The sequence below is a fragment of the Takifugu rubripes genome, chromosome 2 (genome assembly GCF_901000725.2).
Source record: "Takifugu rubripes chromosome 2, fTakRub1.2, whole genome shotgun sequence".
Lineage (NCBI taxonomy): Eukaryota > Metazoa > Chordata > Actinopteri > Tetraodontiformes > Tetraodontidae > Takifugu > Takifugu rubripes.
In genome coordinates this window covers 2,885,893-2,904,863 of record NC_042286.1, presented here as the reverse complement: position 1 = coordinate 2,904,863, position 18,971 = coordinate 2,885,893, and the positions used below count along the sequence as shown (strand labels likewise).

General features: G+C 41.3%; 1 protein-coding gene across 7 annotated transcripts in view; it reads left to right on the top strand.

Moving 5' to 3' along the window:
• Positions 1-17,417, top strand: part of sobpa (sine oculis binding protein homolog (Drosophila) a) — a 29,274-nt gene extending 11,857 nt beyond the window's left edge. The window contains exons 4-8 of one of the 7 annotated variants that reach the window (XM_029832863.1): positions 266-417; positions 727-783; positions 7,021-7,116; positions 11,518-13,537; positions 15,453-17,417. In XM_029832863.1, the coding sequence (XP_029688723.1) occupies positions 266-417; positions 727-783; positions 7,021-7,116; positions 11,518-13,536 (2,324 nt within the window). In that variant the 3' untranslated portion in view covers position 13,537; positions 15,453-17,417. Of the gene's footprint in view, positions 1-265; positions 418-726; positions 784-7,020; positions 7,117-11,517; positions 13,538-15,448 lie in introns of all 7 variants that reach the window. The other 6 variants (XM_029832862.1, XM_029832864.1, XM_029832866.1 and 3 more) reach the window with 6 other exon arrangements.
• Positions 17,418-18,971: the final 1,554 nt, after the last annotated feature.

The following is an 18,971-nucleotide window of genomic DNA, read 5'->3' as shown; positions in this document are numbered from 1 at the left end:
AGATTGTTTCCTGTCTTCAGTGATGACGGGGAGTTCTAAAGCTCAGCAAAAGTTTGTTGTAGGAAAATAAAGTTCTTTTGAACTCTTTATCTCAAATGAAAAGAAAGAATAAGGCTGTTGCCGGAAAAATATATTCCCGAATGTTATTTCACTGCGCCTCACTTTAGGAAAGATGACATGGAATATTTGTTCGGCTTCATTAAATTACCCCCAGAAACCCGAGCCTCATCGTGAATCACTTCCACTGCCGGTTGCTCTGTTCCAGATGAAGATGCGGCCAACGTGCAGATCATGTGCGCCTGGTGCCAGAAAGTCGGCGTTAAGCGGTATTCCCTGAGCATGGGGAGCGAGCTGAAGAGCTTCTGCAGCGAGAAGTGCTTCGCCGCCTGCCGCAGGGCCTATTTCAAGAGAAACAAGGTAGAATTTCTTTTTCATCAGCTTGGCACATAACAACTCTGACTGACTTTGACACTTGTCTCCTGGTGCTAGTGAATCCCCGGGGGGGGGGGCGGGGGGGTTAACGTGAACTCAAAACTAAATTTGAAACAACATCCAAGCAAACATTTCCCTGTGATGCTACAGCGTTTAATGTATACTTTTTGCAGTCACCCAGAGCATTTTGCTATGAAACTTTCCAGCCTTGACTGACTTTTCCTGCCCAGAATCACCACAGCCAACATTGATCTTTGGTGTTTTGTTCTTATTTCTCCCCCCGAAACACTGTAGTTAAATGAATCTCCTTTCTCTCTTGTACCAAAGCTGGGATATGTAAGGAATTACATTGTGAGTATGACGCATTTTATTCTCCTGATTGTCTGTGCTCAAATCAGTTATTCTTTTGAACATAATCACTTCTTGGTAGCGCACGAGAGCAGGAACAAAATAGAAGGCGCACCCTTCTTTTCAGTCTTTTGTTTGTTTGTTTGTTTGTTTTGGTTTCTAGCACATATTAACATCTCAGAGCATGAGAATAAAGCCGAAACGTGTGTCTGCTGTAATGTTTACATGTTTTCTCCCTTAGTTTAGTTTTTTCACATTTACACCTCGTTTATCATTTGCATCAGGGTGGAGAGAAAATATCAGATCACAGCTCAGTTTTGGAGCCGGATTTATTTGGATTTAAAGTCTTAAAAAACCAACATAAGAAACCAGTTCTGCAAAGGGTGATCCATTTGAGTTGCGCTTTAGATCAATCAGAGATGGATGGATTCTGACCTCAAGTATGCTAATCCGTTAGCATGATATAACAAACATTTTATTGTTTAATTACGGTGCCCTTTGCAAATGTCGCCCTTCCCTGAAATCCATTTGAGAGTTGAAATGCTCTCCTCTCATCATGGAGTGATGACACGCTCCACTTCAGCTTTTGTCTGACAAAATAAAAGAATCAATTTAAAAATAATAAAGAAAAAGAAAGAGAAAAATCATGATGATTGATAGGCAGAACTTGATAATGAATGTCTTGTTTTGTATAAGCCGATGTTTGCCAGAAAATAAAATAAATACATAAATAAATAAATACATATATACTGTATATATATAAATACATACTGTGTGTATATATATACACACATATATATACAGTATGTATATATATATATATATATATATACATACATACATACATACACACACACACACATAAATACATATATACATACATACATATATACACAAACACACACACACATATATATATACACGCACACACCTATATATACCGTAAATAAATAAATTAGAATTTTTAATTTGACAGTGTTAAACAAAGATATTGAATAGAAATGCTAACATTAGCATGCTATTGCTGATTTTCTCAGAAAAGCGCTCATTAGCATAAACATATATAAGCAAATATTCTGTCATTTGAAGGATTTTGGATTAGTTATTCTTAACTGGAAGGCGCGAGACTAACAAATGACACCAAAAAATGACATTGGACCTTTGTTTTAGTCACGTCTGTTTGCTTCAGAGGTCCCCAACTTCATGGATCTGCAAGATCTGCAAACAGAGCTTTTCTCTCTGCTTTGACTCAAAGTGACGGTGATGAGGAGAGGAGAGGAGATCTTCAGAGCTCCATCCATCAGTAAAAGGTCCTACATACATGAGTCTTAGAGAATTCAACTGGACTTAATAATATTGCAAATTAGCACCAACGACAGCATTCAGTAAAGCTAGTAAATAACCACATAGAACTCAAGAAGCCTCTTGGATAAGAGGTGAAACGTCTCCGAGCTAAGATTTCTCTTTGGCCTGTATGGCCGACAACATTGAGGGTCTTCATCTGGCTTTTTAACAAGATGTATACAACAGAGACATACTGGAAGCATTCAGTGGCTTTAAAAATTGCATCTGTTGTGTTTTTTAAGATACAATTCAGTCTCCAACCGCAGCTGTTTGCATAAATTATTGGTGAATAAAACACAACCGCTATAGATTAGCCACGTTTTGCAAACGGAGCTTGTAGGATCAACATTATTGTACTAAAAGCCAGTCGATCTCTCTCTCTGCAGCCTTTCTTTCACTCGACGGCACAATGCAAACGTTTATATCACAGAACATTCTGATTGGCTGTTTTGTCTGGCTGTGACACATCCATTCAGGCCGTTTGTGTAACCGATACCCGCATTTCTTTTCTCTGGTGCCCACAAGGTTGGCCACAACAACGTGGCCTGCAGGCGTTTCTTTTTGTCCATTTGGAAAATAAATATTATCATGTTTGGGAAAAAAAAGGGGGGGGTCTTGTGTCGGCATGTGCGTCGGATAGCTGAGAGGTGGCATCATGTTGCATGAAATATCTTCAGACGCATCATCGGTGAAACGTAATCTTGGATCTTTGGATGACAGCGGCTGCCACTTTTTGCACATCCCTGAATAACTGGATGTATGTACGATGTTCTAGGCCAGAGACGGTTAAACCCAGTCCTCCAGGGACCGAATCCAAACAGGTTTTCTGACCTACCAGGTAGACAACCCTTTAACCTGGATTCCCACTGAATACCCAGGTGGATTGGTGCCCTTGAGGACTTGGTTCCAACGCCCCTCTTCTAGCATTTGTTTGCTGAAAGATGATGATAGTTTAAGCAGGGGTGCCTAAATCCAGTCCTTGATGGATGCAGCCGAGCCGGGTTTTCTGTCCTACCAGGTAGACTTTGCTTTGACCGGGGATCCCATTTTCCTGGGAGGAAGCGTTTTCTGCCTGGTAGGACAGGGATTCCAGCTTGTCTGCGGCCCTTGAAAACCTGATTTGCACCCTCCCCACTTCTGGCTAAATGTATCATTTCAGCTATTTAATTCTGTACGCTGAGATTTGGGATTGCTTTATTACACACAAAATGTGAGGATTTTTGTTGTTTTGATACAAACCTGGAAGGGAAAGCACCTGGAAGGTTTAGATCAACAACAGCCATGATTTCAGAATATCTGGGGGGGGGGGGGGGGGAATTCTCCAACACACACACACGTGGTCCTAAAGGCTTTTTTTGCGCTCTTCCTTCATAAATACCTGCACATACCAGTGGACATGCTTGCTCAATGGACAGGATGCCACGATTAACCTTCTGTGAGGGTAAATTATGACAAGAGAGGACGCAGGTTAGACGATGCTTGTCCATATTAAAGGTTTGTGCTGCTTCCTGCCAATTGTTAAAAATCTGCATCACCTTTCAGGCACGTGATCCCTGTAATAAATACATGAATCACAGCGGAAAGCAGGCAAAAACATCAACACCAGGCTAAGAGTTTCTCAGTGATTCACCAGATTATGGTTGCTATGGCTGCTGGTACAGCGGTAAAACCCCCACTTTCAGTCTGGCTGTGTTGTTTGCAAAAACTGGCACAAGCTGAACTAATAGATGGATTTTAAAGAAGGGAGCACAGCGAGGAGTGAAAACTAAAACACCCTAAACTGTATAGGGACCATAAAGTTTACATTTATATAGTTAAGAAAGGCATCTTCCAGCAGGCATGCAGGGCTGTGCAGTTTGTGTTTGACATGTTTCCTTTTGTTCGCATCATGAGGTCGTTCCCCGGAGACCCTGGGCCTCCATCAGTGTCTATACCCAGGAGCCTCCTCCAGGCACGGAGGGGCAGAGTGTCGCTTCACGTCAGCCCAGAAATGTCACATCACCTCACACACTCACACACACACACAGGGTTTCCGCCCTGCTGCTGAGCACTCAACACTATTTAGAACCCTCAGTGGGTGCATGGGAGGCGTGCACACACAATGGTTAAAAAAAAGGAGGCTGTCCTTCCATGTGTGAGAGCATGCGGCGAAGTGTGTAATGCGTCTGTATATTCCTCAGAAGCGGGTTGTTGCTGGTTTGGAAGCTTTGACACAGCTTGGAGACACGGAGAGGAAGGTGATTATCTCCATGGCAGCCACTCGCTCAAATAGACAAGAACTGTAAAGAAAAGGAGAGTTGGACACATTGTGTTGTTTTGTGATTACTTTTTTGCATAACTCATTGGCTTCAAAATGAGACCAAAGAAGTTATTTTTTATCTGGCTGGATTTCAGGCGTTTGTCCGACACTTTTCCCAACTTTGGAAAGTTGCGAGAACGTTCTCACAGTTGAGGGTTTATGAATCATTTGCCGTCTCCCTCTTGGTTGCTCCTAAATAAAGCAGCAAGTTCTGACATTATTTCATAGAACTAGATGCTGTTTATGCAAAGAAAATCAGAAATGCTGTGTGTGGGTGTCAGAATTCTAGACCGAATTTTTCAAACATTCAAAGGATCCGCTATTTTTTTCTTCTGGAATTGGGTTTTTTGGTTTGTTTTTGTCTTCCCTGGCTCTCATTTGGGCTACAGAATCATCTCACAACTGGGGATGTGCTTTGCTCTGTGTCTTGTGTGCTTGTTTGTTGGCAGATACACACACACACCTGGACCTGTGCTGCTGCCCAGATGGGTAGCAAAAAATATGATGTTGCCTCTGGATGGCAGCGATGGCACGGAGGAGCCGGGTAGTTGTAATGCTACGCACTGACGTCCTCACGAAGAAGATTAGTGAGGACGGCAATTTACATTAAAGGCAAAACATCCTGTAAAACGAATCGAGCGGTTTGGACTGGAACGGGTCACCCACCAGCTTAAAGTGTCTTCTGGAATGAGAGTCACACCATTTTACACCTCTCTGCCATCTCCTTTGTCCGTGCAGGGCTCCCAGCGTGCACCTCGAGCCTCATTCGCAGTGCCAACACCTCATTAGTGCGGTATGCAAATGAGCTGGCGAGGAACCAGAGGGCCGGAGCACATGGAGACAGAATGATATCGCAAATGTGGATTTTTGTGTCTGTGTGTTGGGGAGCCTGCAGACTGCCCAAGTTCACGTGCATTTACCACTTTCACTCTGTGTGTGTGTGTGTGTGTGTGTGTGTGTGTGTGTGTGTGTGTGAGAGAGAGAGATAGCCTAAATGAGACACAACACAACCACATTTGAGTCAGTCTGTGCTTGTCAATATTGTAGATTCTCAATAATTTAAAACACATAAATACATTGTTTTGTTGGCATCACGCGCTGTCAATAAAACCACAATAACACACGAGAGGTCATTTAGGGGCCTGTCTGCAAAAGATCAGCGTCTATTCTATAAAAACATATCCATCTGTGAGCAAATACTGGCTTATTTGGTTACCTGGGGAAACATGAATAAGATAAACTCACTTCTAATTTTGCACCTGACCCTGACAATGACGTGCAAATTTGATCAAATAAAAATGTTGAAAACAAAACCTGTAGCCTTTTAACAGCACTTGTTACCTATTGTACATTTTTTTCTTTCCTGGTGATGCAGGGAGTCACTTCCTTTCACTTAGGGAATGATTAGCACAGTTCATTTGTAAGAAAAAGTTTCTTCGCATGTTCCAGCTGGAGGCCTTTTCATAAAAAGACTGTATGTTCTGCTCGCACCAGTCTTTAGATCTACTGTTCCTTCACAGGCTAAAAAACATCAATAGGAATTTCCAACTAGGCCTGAGTGTGTGTGATGCAAGTGGCGTGTGTGTCCTGCCTCCTGCTTGGTTCCTGCTGGGGTTGTGCCCCAGTATCTCGAGACCCTATTTTGGGCTAAGCATGGATAAAGAGAAATAGATGCAAAATACAACACTTTTAAGATGAAAGAAACTACCAATTTTTTTGATACATAGCTGTCAAAAGAACCACATGTTCCCTAAATTGCTGTAGTCAATAGTGGGACCATGAAACAGATTTCTTTGCTTCATTTGAACAGCTGATTGATGTGATTTTCTTTTACTTACTTTTTTAAATGTTTGCCTAGGATGTTTTATTGTCTTGGAGTTAAAACATTACAGAACCAACACACACATTAATCCTCATTTTGACAAATTCTTTAAATACCCATAACCTGACCCGATCCAATCATCAGAGGACTTGGATACTGTGGGGACTGTTTGTATTTTGAATCAGAGCTATCCCAGCTATGTATTCTTTAATGGATGCTTTTGTTTTCAGTTCTTATCAAATCCTTGCAACTTAAGAACAAGTGACTGAGCATTTTAGAATGTTCCACTGTGAGAAGGTCCAGCCACTTTACATGACACTTAAATGAGCTGTTAGGGTCTCTTCTGCTGTTGTTACACACATACAACAAAGCACAACTATCAAAAAGGGCCTTTGGTTTTACTTAATTATACTGATTATATTTACAGAATACCATAATTCAACACTTTAATGTATTTGGGCTTCTTCATGCCAGTGCAGCCTTTTCAAACTTTGTTTATCTGTTTATGCTTTAAATAAGTGGTTGTTTGAATGAACGCTATGTCGTGGACGTCAGCGGCACTGTTTGGTTTGCACACTCGGAAGTCATCCACGTGCATGTGCATCCATGCTCACGGTTTGTTTGTTTTTTGACTCACACTGATTGGTTTTACAAACCAATGATCACAAATCCACCTTTTTAGTGTCTCTCCCCCCATTTCTGTGTTTGCGTGTTGCTTCTGTTCACCTGTTTATTTTGTCCATTCGTAAAAAGCAGCCATTATTTCTCCCCCCAGGCGAAAGACGACGACGGCCTTGGTGGGAAATTACCCCAGCACAGCTTTACTCAGGACACGCCCAGGCTTGTCTTCAACACAAACAGCGATGTGCTTGTAAGGACCATAACCATTTAACACCAGATAGAGTTTAAGCTTGATGGCTACTGCAAAATATGTTTTGATGTTGCCTTTTGTTGAGAGCGTATAATTTCCCCAGCCATTTTTCCCCCGGCATGTCAAAGGAGTGTTTTATACTGGGCCATTACTGTGAAAGCAGGCATCAACCATCAGCTGGGGGGGGGGGGGGGGGTGCTCCTCCTGTTTTACATAACATTTACATTCATTTAATTTTCATGACTTTTCTTCATGCGTCATGTTTGTTCACATTCTGTATCATAAGTCCAGATTGTTTATTTGGAAACCTGTATTGTTGTGAGGACCAATCAATTAATGTTCAATGCTAAAGAACTTGAGACTGAGTCAAGTCCAAGACTGTACATACAAAACACACACATACATTTGTTTTAATTGGAGCCTACTTGTCTTATGTACAGTAACTCAGGGTCTCTAGGAAATCCAGGGGAAAGGGATTACATATCAATAATAAAAAGAAAATATGTTAATTAAACAACATAACTTTTTTAAACCTTTAATCCAACAGGCTTCATTTGCTGCATACTAAGCTGAATATCTGTAACATTTCTTTCCAGTTTTTTGTGTGATCTTTTTATACAGTGGTTATTTATTTGTTTACTTTTAAGGTAGGTCTTGACTAGACTTCCATTACATTTTAGGATTTGACAGGATTCTTTAACATTCGGCATTATGGTGCTATAGCTTGTGTTCCCATTATCACTGCTAAAACGACACTTCTGCCCTTCAGCAAGAGAATCAGTTGCTCAGAAAAACTACAATGTTTAAGTGATAAAGTGTAAAAGGAAGTGAACTTTTTTTACTTGGAAATCCTGGTAGCTTTTTTAGTCATGAATACGTATACTTTAATTTGGACCTACTTAGGTAAATAATTGTCTTTAATCCACAAGTATTATGAAAGTAAGAGCAATCTATTTTATATAAAAGAACAAAACCCCTCCATCCTTTGATAAGATCAACACCTGAACTGAAAGGTTCCCCAAAATCCCATCCATGACAATAATGCAACAATGCACTTTAAAAAAAAAGAAAACAAAGCATGCTTTCATGATTTAAAACATCATTAAAATATGCAGAAAGAGTGATTTTTCAGCCTTTGAGAAGATGTACAAATAACATATTAATTCATGCATAATCCTCAATCATAAAATATAAATCAACACAATAGCATTCGATACTAGTCTAGACTCTAATGTCAAAACTAGTCGAGAAAAAACTGAAAGAATCCAGTTTGTAGTCCTGTACAAGGTTAATCTGAAATATGCACATAAAAATATTTATGCTATTGTTCAAGATATCCAAAATGATGTCCCCTGCAATGTTTCCCCAAGCCTAACTCTGCTTAATTGATTAAAAATATACACCAAAAGTCATAAATAACTGCAAATCGTGTTCGTCCAATGTTAGAAGACACATTCAAACACGAGCCACCAGATTTATCTTCTCATTTTTACTGCTGAAGCTGTTTTAGTCGCTGTGCACACGTGAGCGTGGAGTCTGAAATATAGTCCCATAGATGTTGAACGCGCCAAGTGACAATGGCCTCCATATATCACATCCTGGGATGACAAATGGTGATGGTTGCCTGTGATAAGCTCATGAGTTGTGTGGTTCTGCTGTTTGGCTTTTATGGACAGTTTGAAGCTGTGATGAAGTTTCAGTGAGGTTACTCAGATCTATAACACTGCGGGTTTATGACCATCTTGGACAGGAAGTGGAGTGTTTTCAAGAATCTAAGAGTTGTATTTCTCAGATTATATCTTCAGTTTGAAGTTTTTGGTTTAACAAATATCTGAACTATCTGGGTTATTGACAAAACTAATTTCAGGACATTGTAGCGGTAATTGTTAATTTCACAATTTTATTAATTGGACAAACACAAGCTAAAAGAAAAAGCATTTAGAGAGAGCAAATCTCTGCCAAAGAGACATTTCCCCACATATTGAGACTCAGCCATATTATAATATACAGCATATATACATAGGCGGTACTGATACAAGGTTACATAACATAGTAGACTGATTTGCTTTAGCCTTTTGGATTTGAAGATCAATTGTCAAATCCATCATTTTTTCCTTGGCCCATTATCAATATTTTCCTGAAATATTCATTAAAATCGTTTAATAACCTTTTGAGTTCTTCTGCTAAGAGGCAGACAAAGTTGGCTGTCAACCCCGGCAGAGGCAATGAATAAAGACATCAATTAAAACATAAATCATCTTTGCCAAAAGAGATCCAGGCATCTTAGTTTATTAATAAACTTAAAAATGCTTAGTTTACCAATCTTTATTAATATACGGCCCATCAGTATCGTCCAACACAAGTGAACAAACACACATGCCGCATGCTCAGAACTTTGTATTTTCTTTTAGTGGAAGTAAATTCTCCAGCACTTTATGAAACCACTTCGGCCCTGCAGCCTCTTATGACTCCTTACACTCACTAAAACATTCAAATACCTCTTAACTCCCTGCAACCTCCATCTGTTCTTCCTCTTCATTATTGAAGCCCCGGCTATCCCCTTACATCCTCAACCTTTCTCTCTCCTTCGCTCAGCTTTGACTAGGCTTCATTTTTGTGCCTTAAATTCTGTCCAACCAATGTCTTGACTCTAGAGATTGAACATGCACCTTCATTTAAGTCTTAATTCCATGTAGTCGCAATGAAAAAAGCCTGAAAATGCTGCCGAACCAAAGGATTCATATATCCATGGGTCAGAGGTGAGCAAACAATGGGTTAGTTTTAGAGAAACCATCGCCGATACTGGTTCATTGGCCACGATGGAAATAAATGGCCATAATTACATTTAACTGCAAACATCTGTGTACAGAGCAACAAGGCTTTGAAAGAGAGGAGAACGGCAAAACTCCATTAGCGTAATGTGCAGTGAAATTTCACTCAGTGCAGAAAGTCGTTAAGTGCTCTCCATCTGTCTCTGAGCAGAGGAGAAATCATTTCAGCACATTCATTATTTAACATACCCGCTGACCGTTATCCACCTCAAAAAGCAACTTTTTGACTTTTAGTCCTGCAGAATTTATCGTTTTATCTTAGCCATTATTCTTTTTTGTTGAAGTTAAGTTCGTTTGCATCTTTAGCCCAGGTTATTCCTCAACAATTGGATAACTATAAAAACACAACACAAAATATTTTTTATTCATTTCCGCATGTAGCAGCGTGGCACTCATTTCGACATCCCAAAGAAGGAAAAAAAAACCCCAACATGAACAAAGAGTTCGCGATTTATTAACATGCAGCAGGGGTGCTGAGAAGTCTGTGTGATGGATGGACGTCGTTGACGGCTATGACAACTGATTAATGCCTTAATTATCTCTGGTGAGGACCTGCCACTCCTTCCAGAGCTGACAGAGTGAGCTGTGTGTGGCCTGACGAGTAATCCCGTGTTCAGGACTCGCCCACTGCCATCATCCGTACGAGGGTCACATTCATTTTCCTTCCAGAGAAAAGCTGCACTTTTTTTTGGTGCTGTATAGGTGTACAACAGTGATGAAACAGTGCACCGGGCTGTTCTGGGATCTCTGCCACTGCACTAAGCAAGACAGATAACTTTGTCCTATGTGGTCATATTGAGATTCTGGAATCTGTTCTAGTTTGCAGTCTATTTAATGCAGAAGAGTTTAGAAGCTGGGGAAAATAGTGGACGTGATTAATGAGTAAAGCTGTGCTTTAAAATTCACTAAACAGAAAAGGAGGATTTTAGGACTTCTGTCATTTTAGGGGGAGTATTTTGAGGATAATGATGTATTTCATCATTAACATTGTACATTACCTTGTTTCATGTACATGTGTGGGACAGAAACACCGACTCTTATTAGATACGTTTTGTCCAAAACACTCTTTTCTTTCGAAACACTCAAAGTTGGACAGAGAAATTTTCAGGTCGTGCAACTCAAACGGGCGACAGAGTCTTTCTGCTGTGGATATAGATGACGTCTACAAGCAGATACATAGTAAGACCTTTGTAGGAAGATAACCTTTAGGCTTTCGCTGTTGCAAGGTCCCAGAATGTGATTGCAGCCCGTAGAGTATCTATATTATCGGCAGAAGGCGCACACATTAGTTCATGTTAGGAGAGAAAAGAAAAGACAATAACAGCCCTCAACAGCAGAACCCCATCAAGCTTCCCTCTGCCTATGAATTAAACATCATTCACAGAGCATATGTACTGCATGTAACCTTTCAAGCACTGCCTTTATAAAGAAAGGCAACCATAGTAATACAGAGATCAGAGTGGCAGCTCTAGTTAATCTTAATAAAAGTATCTACTTTTAGTTTAGTTCCAGATGACAAGTGTCAGATGTTGATTAAGTGTGTGTGTGCTGTTTGCTTTCTTTGTTGCAGGTGTGTGACTGGTGCAAACATATCCGCCACACCAAGGAATACCTTGACTTTGGAGCTGGCGAGAGGAGGTTGCAGTTCTGTAGTGCCAAATGTCTCAACCAATATAAGATGGACATTTTTTACAAGGAGACCCAGGCTGCACTCCCTGGAGCACTGTGTAACCCAGGGCACGGGGCAGGTGGAGACTCTAAGATGGAATGCAGCGGAGTACAGTTGCTCACTCCTGAATCCTGGGGAACGCCGTTAACAGAACTCCGCCGTAAAGCTCCATCCCCTGGGGGCCCTTCTTCCTGCTCTGCTATGACCCCTTCAACTTCTTCTACCACATCCCCTTCAGATACTGTTGCTGTCTGCTCACCATCCTCCTCTTCCTCGGTCAAGATTCCCACACCCAGACCCCACGAGAGTCCGACCCTCCCTCCCCCTCCTCTTCCCAACTTACATCCACCTCTTGGCGTTCCTTCTGGAAGTCCTCCCATGGTGATGACGCCTCGGGGACCCATGCCCCTGCCTCTGTTCATGGAACATCAAATGTTACAACAAATGCGTCCACCATTTCTACGTTCCTCTGCCCACCCAGCCGGGCCCAATAGCCCCCTCTCAAACCCTATTATCCCAGGTATTGGCCCACCACCTCCCTCTAGGAATATTTGCCCAACATCTAGTCCCATGCATAGGTCCCTGCTATCTCCACACATCCACCCCTCATCTAATCCAAACCCTGGAATGATGCCCCCTCATCCTGGCCTCCCCATTCCAGGCCTTCCTCCATTCCCTCCAGTCAACATGATACCCAATGGACGCATTCCACTTCCTCCAGTGATGAACATTGGTATGCCTTCTTTGGCCCCATTAGTCCCCCCGCCAACACTATTGGTCCCATACCCTATTATTGTTCCCCTTCCTGTCCCAATCCCTATTCCAATCCCAATCCCCTTCAGCCACAAAGACTCCAGAGACCAACCAGAGAGAAATGGTCCCATAAGAGGCACCTCAGAGTCCCATGCTTCTTCAGAATGTGGGTTCTACTCTCCAGGTTCATCCAGAGATGACAGAGGTGAACAAAAAGAGTCAGTTAGAAAAGAGCGCCTCTCTCCTCTAGACTTGGAGAGAAACGGAAGGGCACTAGTGGACTTGACCGTGAAGGCAGAGGACAAATCAGGGAACCTGTGTCTGACAACTGGCCTGAGACAGATGGAGGGTGTAATTGATCTGACAGTCAGTCAGAGGTCATGCCAGCAACCGATAATTCAGAGGACGCTGCCTGAAGTCCAGGTGAAGGTAGAGGCAGAAGCAGAAGCGGTCTCCGCACCAGCCCCTGGACTGGAAGGGGAAGGGAAATGTAGGTGTGAAGGAGTTACCACACAGGGCCTCCTGTGTGAAACTGGGGTGGACGGCGTCGCAATCCCAAATCCTTTAGAATCATCAGCCCCGGCCTCCAACAGCAGCAGCTCTTCTTGCAATGATGAGCCTTCAGTAAAACAGCCAAATGCATACATTAACAACTGCTCAACACAGCTCCAGCCCCAGTCCCTCAGCCAGCCCCAAACCAGCCCTTCTGCCCCATTTAATGTCATTGTCAATGGCACAGGCTGGCATCCACTTGTCACTCCCGCCTTGCCTTGCCCTGACCAAAAAGGAGACCATGTTGCAGGAGAAGGGCAGGACAAGGTGAAGGCAGCCAATGGTGAACTAGAGCGTGATGCTTTGAAAGAGAACAATTGTTCGGTCAGAGAATGGGAGCAGGGAAAGCGTAGCACGGTGCAAGATGGCACGGCAGATGCATTAGAGGACAAGAAAGAGCACGACTCTAACTTGGAGGAAGGCGAGCATGCCTATGCGCTGCCACTGTTGTCGTCTGGGGGCTGTGTGGTCATTCAGCCTCTGTCAAAGCCTGGAAGTGACAAGACGGCCATCCTGTCCTGCTCAATCAGTAACCCTATATCAGCGGCGGGGAGCCCAGAACTGGAGCCCCCTCTTAAGAGGAGGTGTTTGCGGATTCGCAATCAGAACAAATGAGGTAGGTTCAAATTTAAACGCCCCAATTTGTGTCTATGTATATCTTGATAATGTTGTATTTTGCAAATGAGTGCTGTCATGTGAATAGGCTTACTTTGTATCAGTATGCTCTTGTGCGCATGACTTTATGAAACAATCTCCTTCCAAATACAAATATAGTTACAACTAGGAGAAAAAAATGGTCAAAAGAGTTATTTGTATTGTGCAAAAAATTTAGCCTCACTGAAAATGTCGTTACCACCAATAGATGCTGGATTGGCTAAAGCTGGCCATGGTGAGTCTGGACCCAGACACCAGCTCAACAAACAATTCAGAGTATTTCATTCAGTATGTTAGAATTTTACTTTAAACTACTCAAAGTCGTTGAGGACTACATATCTTGCTAGCGGCCCTACGCAGACCCCTATGCAGTAGACTCAGGGCACATTCACACTCGGCAATCATGCCCCCTAAAGTTTGAATTATTTGGTTGGTGTGTGACCATGGTTGAGAACGGCAAGCTTCTGTGGCACGGCACGGTTGGAAAAGTGTGGTTTAATGCAGTAAGGGTGGTCACACATGCGTACAAGCACAGTTGCACACACAACGCATGAAATGTGGTCACTACGCATGAACCACGCAAATCGCTGCCCTGTGTGGTCAATAATCTGGACATTTGCGAGGATAGACTGTCCTGAAAATGATGAAAATAGCAAAGTCATTAAAGTGTGAGCCATGTTTTAGTTCTTCAGCCATGTAAAATCAGCCTTTTTAATGAGGGCGTTGTACCGCGGGTATGCCGTATAGTAATGCAATACTTGTCGGAGGAATCTGTGCTTGTGAATAGTCAAAGAAACGCAGTACATGAGTAGAAAGCAAAAGAAAAAGAAAGAAGTATTTTTGTTTTTAAAATATTCAAAATTCTTTTTGTTGGTCTTGGGAGCTGTTTTTGCCGTATCTACTGTAAAGTTCTACTCTTCTGATTTCACTCTTTCTTTTTTTTTAAAGAGACTCAGATTCAGATTTTAAGAAAATGGACATGGAAGATAATGTTAGCCAAGAAGCATATACGTCTATATATATCAAATAAGCTCATTGTTCCTGCTTTTAGTTGCTTAACTTTGGCAGGCTGGTCACATCACAGACGGTAACGGAAATCTTTTACGACAAAGGATTCATTCATCACATTAATACAATTTTAATGATATCACTCTTGAGTTGTTAATTAAATGAAACTGAAATGAAGTGCGAGCGAAGGCCAATTCAAGTTGTGGTAACATGATGCGAGTGCTCTGAATTAGAGTAATTAATTAATGAGAAGAGACAGAAATCAAGGCCCATTCACTGCAGAAGCAGCTCAAGTGACTCTTTGAAGCACTGGTTAAAATTCTAATTCTAAATGGACTAAATGGTTTTTAACCCTTCAAGGGAGCCAAGGTTTAACACTGTTGGTCAGGTGATGCACAAACTCTGCATTGTAGCTCATCTTCACCTCTTCAAATCTGGAATTGCATTCATTTATATTGACATTGTTTACATTTTTGATTTTATTTCGTGTTTTTCGACCCGTGAATGTAAGTTGTGCATGTCTGCGTCACAAAATTTAGAATATTTAACTTGACTTGTACTCTGACATCAGCCTTTAATCAGAGCTCATTATATTTCTCTATATTTGAATCTCTCTTTAACTTTATTTACTGGCAAATATAAATCTAATAACTGACAAAGAGCCAGAATTTTAACACAACTCTTGATTGCATTTGAATAAGAAAGCGTCCGCACTGCTGCCGAGTTTAATTAAACGCAGCGTTTAATTAAACCGTTGCACCGTTTTTAACATTTGTATGACTGTGTTGTTCAAAACCCAGAGATGAGAATTTGGGCCAATTTCGGGTGTCACGACTTGATTGTAATTGACCTCCTATTCTGTTAGGCAGATGGACGCTCTGAGGACTACACTGCCAATGTCCACCCCCACATCCCAATCCCATCCCTCTGCAACTCCACCCCCAGACGTGTGCGCCCACGGAAGGTTTTTCTTGCCCTCGCTCATCATCCAGACTACCAGCAGATCGTCTTTGACGATGACCCACAGTCCATCAGGTCGACTTGTGTCACAAGAAGGCTCCTTGTGTTAATGGATTTCATGTTGTGATGATGGTCCAAAGCTCTTGGGATGCGACTTGAAGCCCGGATCAATTGACCTTTGAACTGCAGACAGTATCCAGGCACCGCCACTATGGTGGTTCGCTCCACTTTCAGCCCGTCTGACCTCACAGCTTTTCCATCTCGCTCCATCAAAGAAAGTCTGTCGTGTAGTCAGAGAAGAGTAAAAAAATACCCAAAATGAACGCAAAGGAAACAAGCGTTGCACACAAAACTACCACCTGTGTTGTGATTTATGTATAATTGACGAAAACTGCAGAGTCAAATATTAACATTCACCAGCAAATAATGCATTAGTTGAGGGGTTCTCAACTGGTCTCACTCTGAGACTGACAGTTTCCTCATGGTCGTTAAGTCGCGAACCACTTTGGGTTCTTAGGGTTTCTGTCCCTCAATGAACAAAAATCCACAAATGTTCCCCGGGTCATATTTAAGCTTTGCCATCTTAACCCCTAGAGACACAAACTTAAAGTGTCAATCCAATGGCAGTTACCATGGCTACACGAATGCTGCTGCACGTGTCTGATGCATGCCTTTCAAAATAAGTTTTTTGTTTTTTTCAAAATAAAAGACATGTCCAACATCAGATGCGCATTGAATATTTTTACTTTTTTGACCAGCTGACCCATCCAGAAGGGGTCCGCGACCCCTTTTTGGGTCTCGACCCACCAGTTGAGAACCACTGCATTAGTTCACTCCTAAAGAGTTCAACCCCCCCAACCCCAAAAACGCAACATAGAAACTCCTTCAGCGGGTTACTACCCCATCTTTTCCATTGTACATTACCAGTTGCCATGTCGGGTTAGTTTGACCCATTCCCCCATTTTATCCCAAATACAACTCTAGAAGTGTTCACTGCTCTAGTACAATTGTGAGGATGGTTAAACATGTCTAAACATTAGCTCCGAGTTAGCTGCAACAGCTGTGCCAGTTTACTCTCTATGCGGGAGGGTACGATCAAATGCCAAAGGCCTTTGGTGTGTTTAGTTCTTAATGGAGCTACAATTTAAAGATATGGCCAGGGAAAAAAAATCTGCCAAAATAAAGAAAGCACTTACTTCAAACAAGATGACACTGGATAGCACAAGTGGATGTCAAAACAGTTTTTCCTTTGTCTCTGTTGTCCTCGCTCCACAACAGCCTGCATTTTTGATCACAGCGTGTCCTACTGCTATTGCCTCAGCATTTCAATTAATTCCATCTTAATGATGTGTTTGATGCATCTTGGAGGAATCAACCCCATTTTTGTGTTTGAATGTTTGCTCGAGTCGTGTATGGCAGTTTAAGCCGAGAGCCTGGTTTGGTGTCACATGGGAGCGGTTCCCTGCCAAAGTCATAGGTGGGAGTTCAGAGGTCATGTCCCAACTAATGTATTAAAGGAAACTATTGTTTTGCTGATTTTCACTTCACACTTCAGCCAACTGGCTAATACCCCAATTTAAGGACTGGAGACAATGCTAGCTAGCCTGTCAAACATAAAGATTGCTCATACCAGCATATTGGAGAGTTGTAAAGGGCTTTTTGCTGGAAAAAGGCCACTCACAGAAAATACTTCTCGATTTGGTTCATGTCTCAGGTGAAGTGTGCACTGTACAAATGTTGCATTCTAAAAAAGGAATACCGTAAATAACAAGGACTAAGGGAAGGCTAATGCTACTATTAGGAAGAATGAAAGAGTCATCCAGAAAATGTGGGATTTGAGAAATAAATCAAAATTAGGAAACATCAAGAATAAATATATTAAATCCCAGTTGTGTACCTAAACAGTCACATTTTATCCAAACATTAAAAAAAAAAGTTTAATGCTGTATTACTGGCCCCACCGTATCAACTTTTATTCTCCATAGGGTGACTGTGGGTTGTAGTTTCATTGCTGTATTTCTGGAAATGCCCACAAATTATTTACAATTGCTCCCACTAGGAATTATTTTTCTAGTTTATACTTAAAACCCTTGCCCCACATCTTTTGTACTGTCCATGTTGAGTGTTAGACCAGAGCCCAGAGCACCACATAGTGACTACGCTAGAAACAGATACTGAAGATGTCAAGTGGAAATCCAGGACCACTGACCCAGTTCATGATGGCAAAATACTCCAAATCTCCAGCATTCCATTTTCTTTTTTTCTATACTGGACTACAGGCTTGGCCTGCAGCCTGAATTATGCAAAAACAACTCCAGCTCTTAGACAGACAAACGGTCCACAGACAAAATAAAACATGACATAATGAAAAAAAAAGAAAGAAAACAAAGATGTTGCCTTAACTCTTGCTTGTATAATCTTTACAGTTAAGACAATGATTCTCACTTGTAAAGAAGAATATTCCTTCTTTGTAAAAAACAAAATACCAACAACAAATTGCTTGTGTCAATGTGTTTATGATCAGCTTTTTTTCCCCCTTTTTTCTGTAACTTGTATGAGCTCTCACATTTTTGCTAAGAGGAAATTCTCTGAGTTCTTAACCATTCGATCCGTTTTAACTTGTGGTGGACTGTCGATCTTTTTGTGTACATTTTTATAGTATTATTTATTGTTGACAAGTTTTGCATTTGCAGATAATAAAAGTGAACGTGGCCTGACCTGAGCATTCTGTAAATGCTGCTTCAGAGCATTTTTTAATGACTCAATTGAAGAAATGAGTGATGTCAGGAGAAGATCTGAGGTTTTTTTTAATTATGATGTTGTAACATGTACATAACATGTGGGCAAACCTGCTTCAAAAGATCATTTCTTTGTGTTGTAACAGTATTTGTTTTACCCAGTGAATTGCTCATGAAGACAAATAAATAAGAAGCACACACAATACGATGTCTTATCTGCTTATTTAAGAAATCCAATCTACCAAGGTCATGGCATAACACCATGGGACATTTGTCCTCCATTTGTATAATTAACAATCTAAATAAATCCGGCTTTATCAGGAAATCATCAGCTTTTATACTGTTGAACAACAAAAAATGCATATTTTAACTTATTGCCAATTCCAATTATTACACAGACTAAAACTGTGAATCATGGATTTGAATTCTAAAATGTCATTTTGTGTAGTTACAAAATATAGCCCTAACAGTAAATTGATGATTATGTAGATTTTCCAAATAGTTACCTGACAAAAGATGAATTATTACTATGAAAAAAATGAAAATAGACAGGTTGATGACGTAGCTGAATAAAGAAGAGTCAAAATATAACAACAAATATGTTAACCAAATAAAGTGTTTTTATTGATCCAAAAGTTTTGGAGCGCAGCTCTGCAGGGGGAAATGTGGTCTCTGGCTCTATCTAGTGGC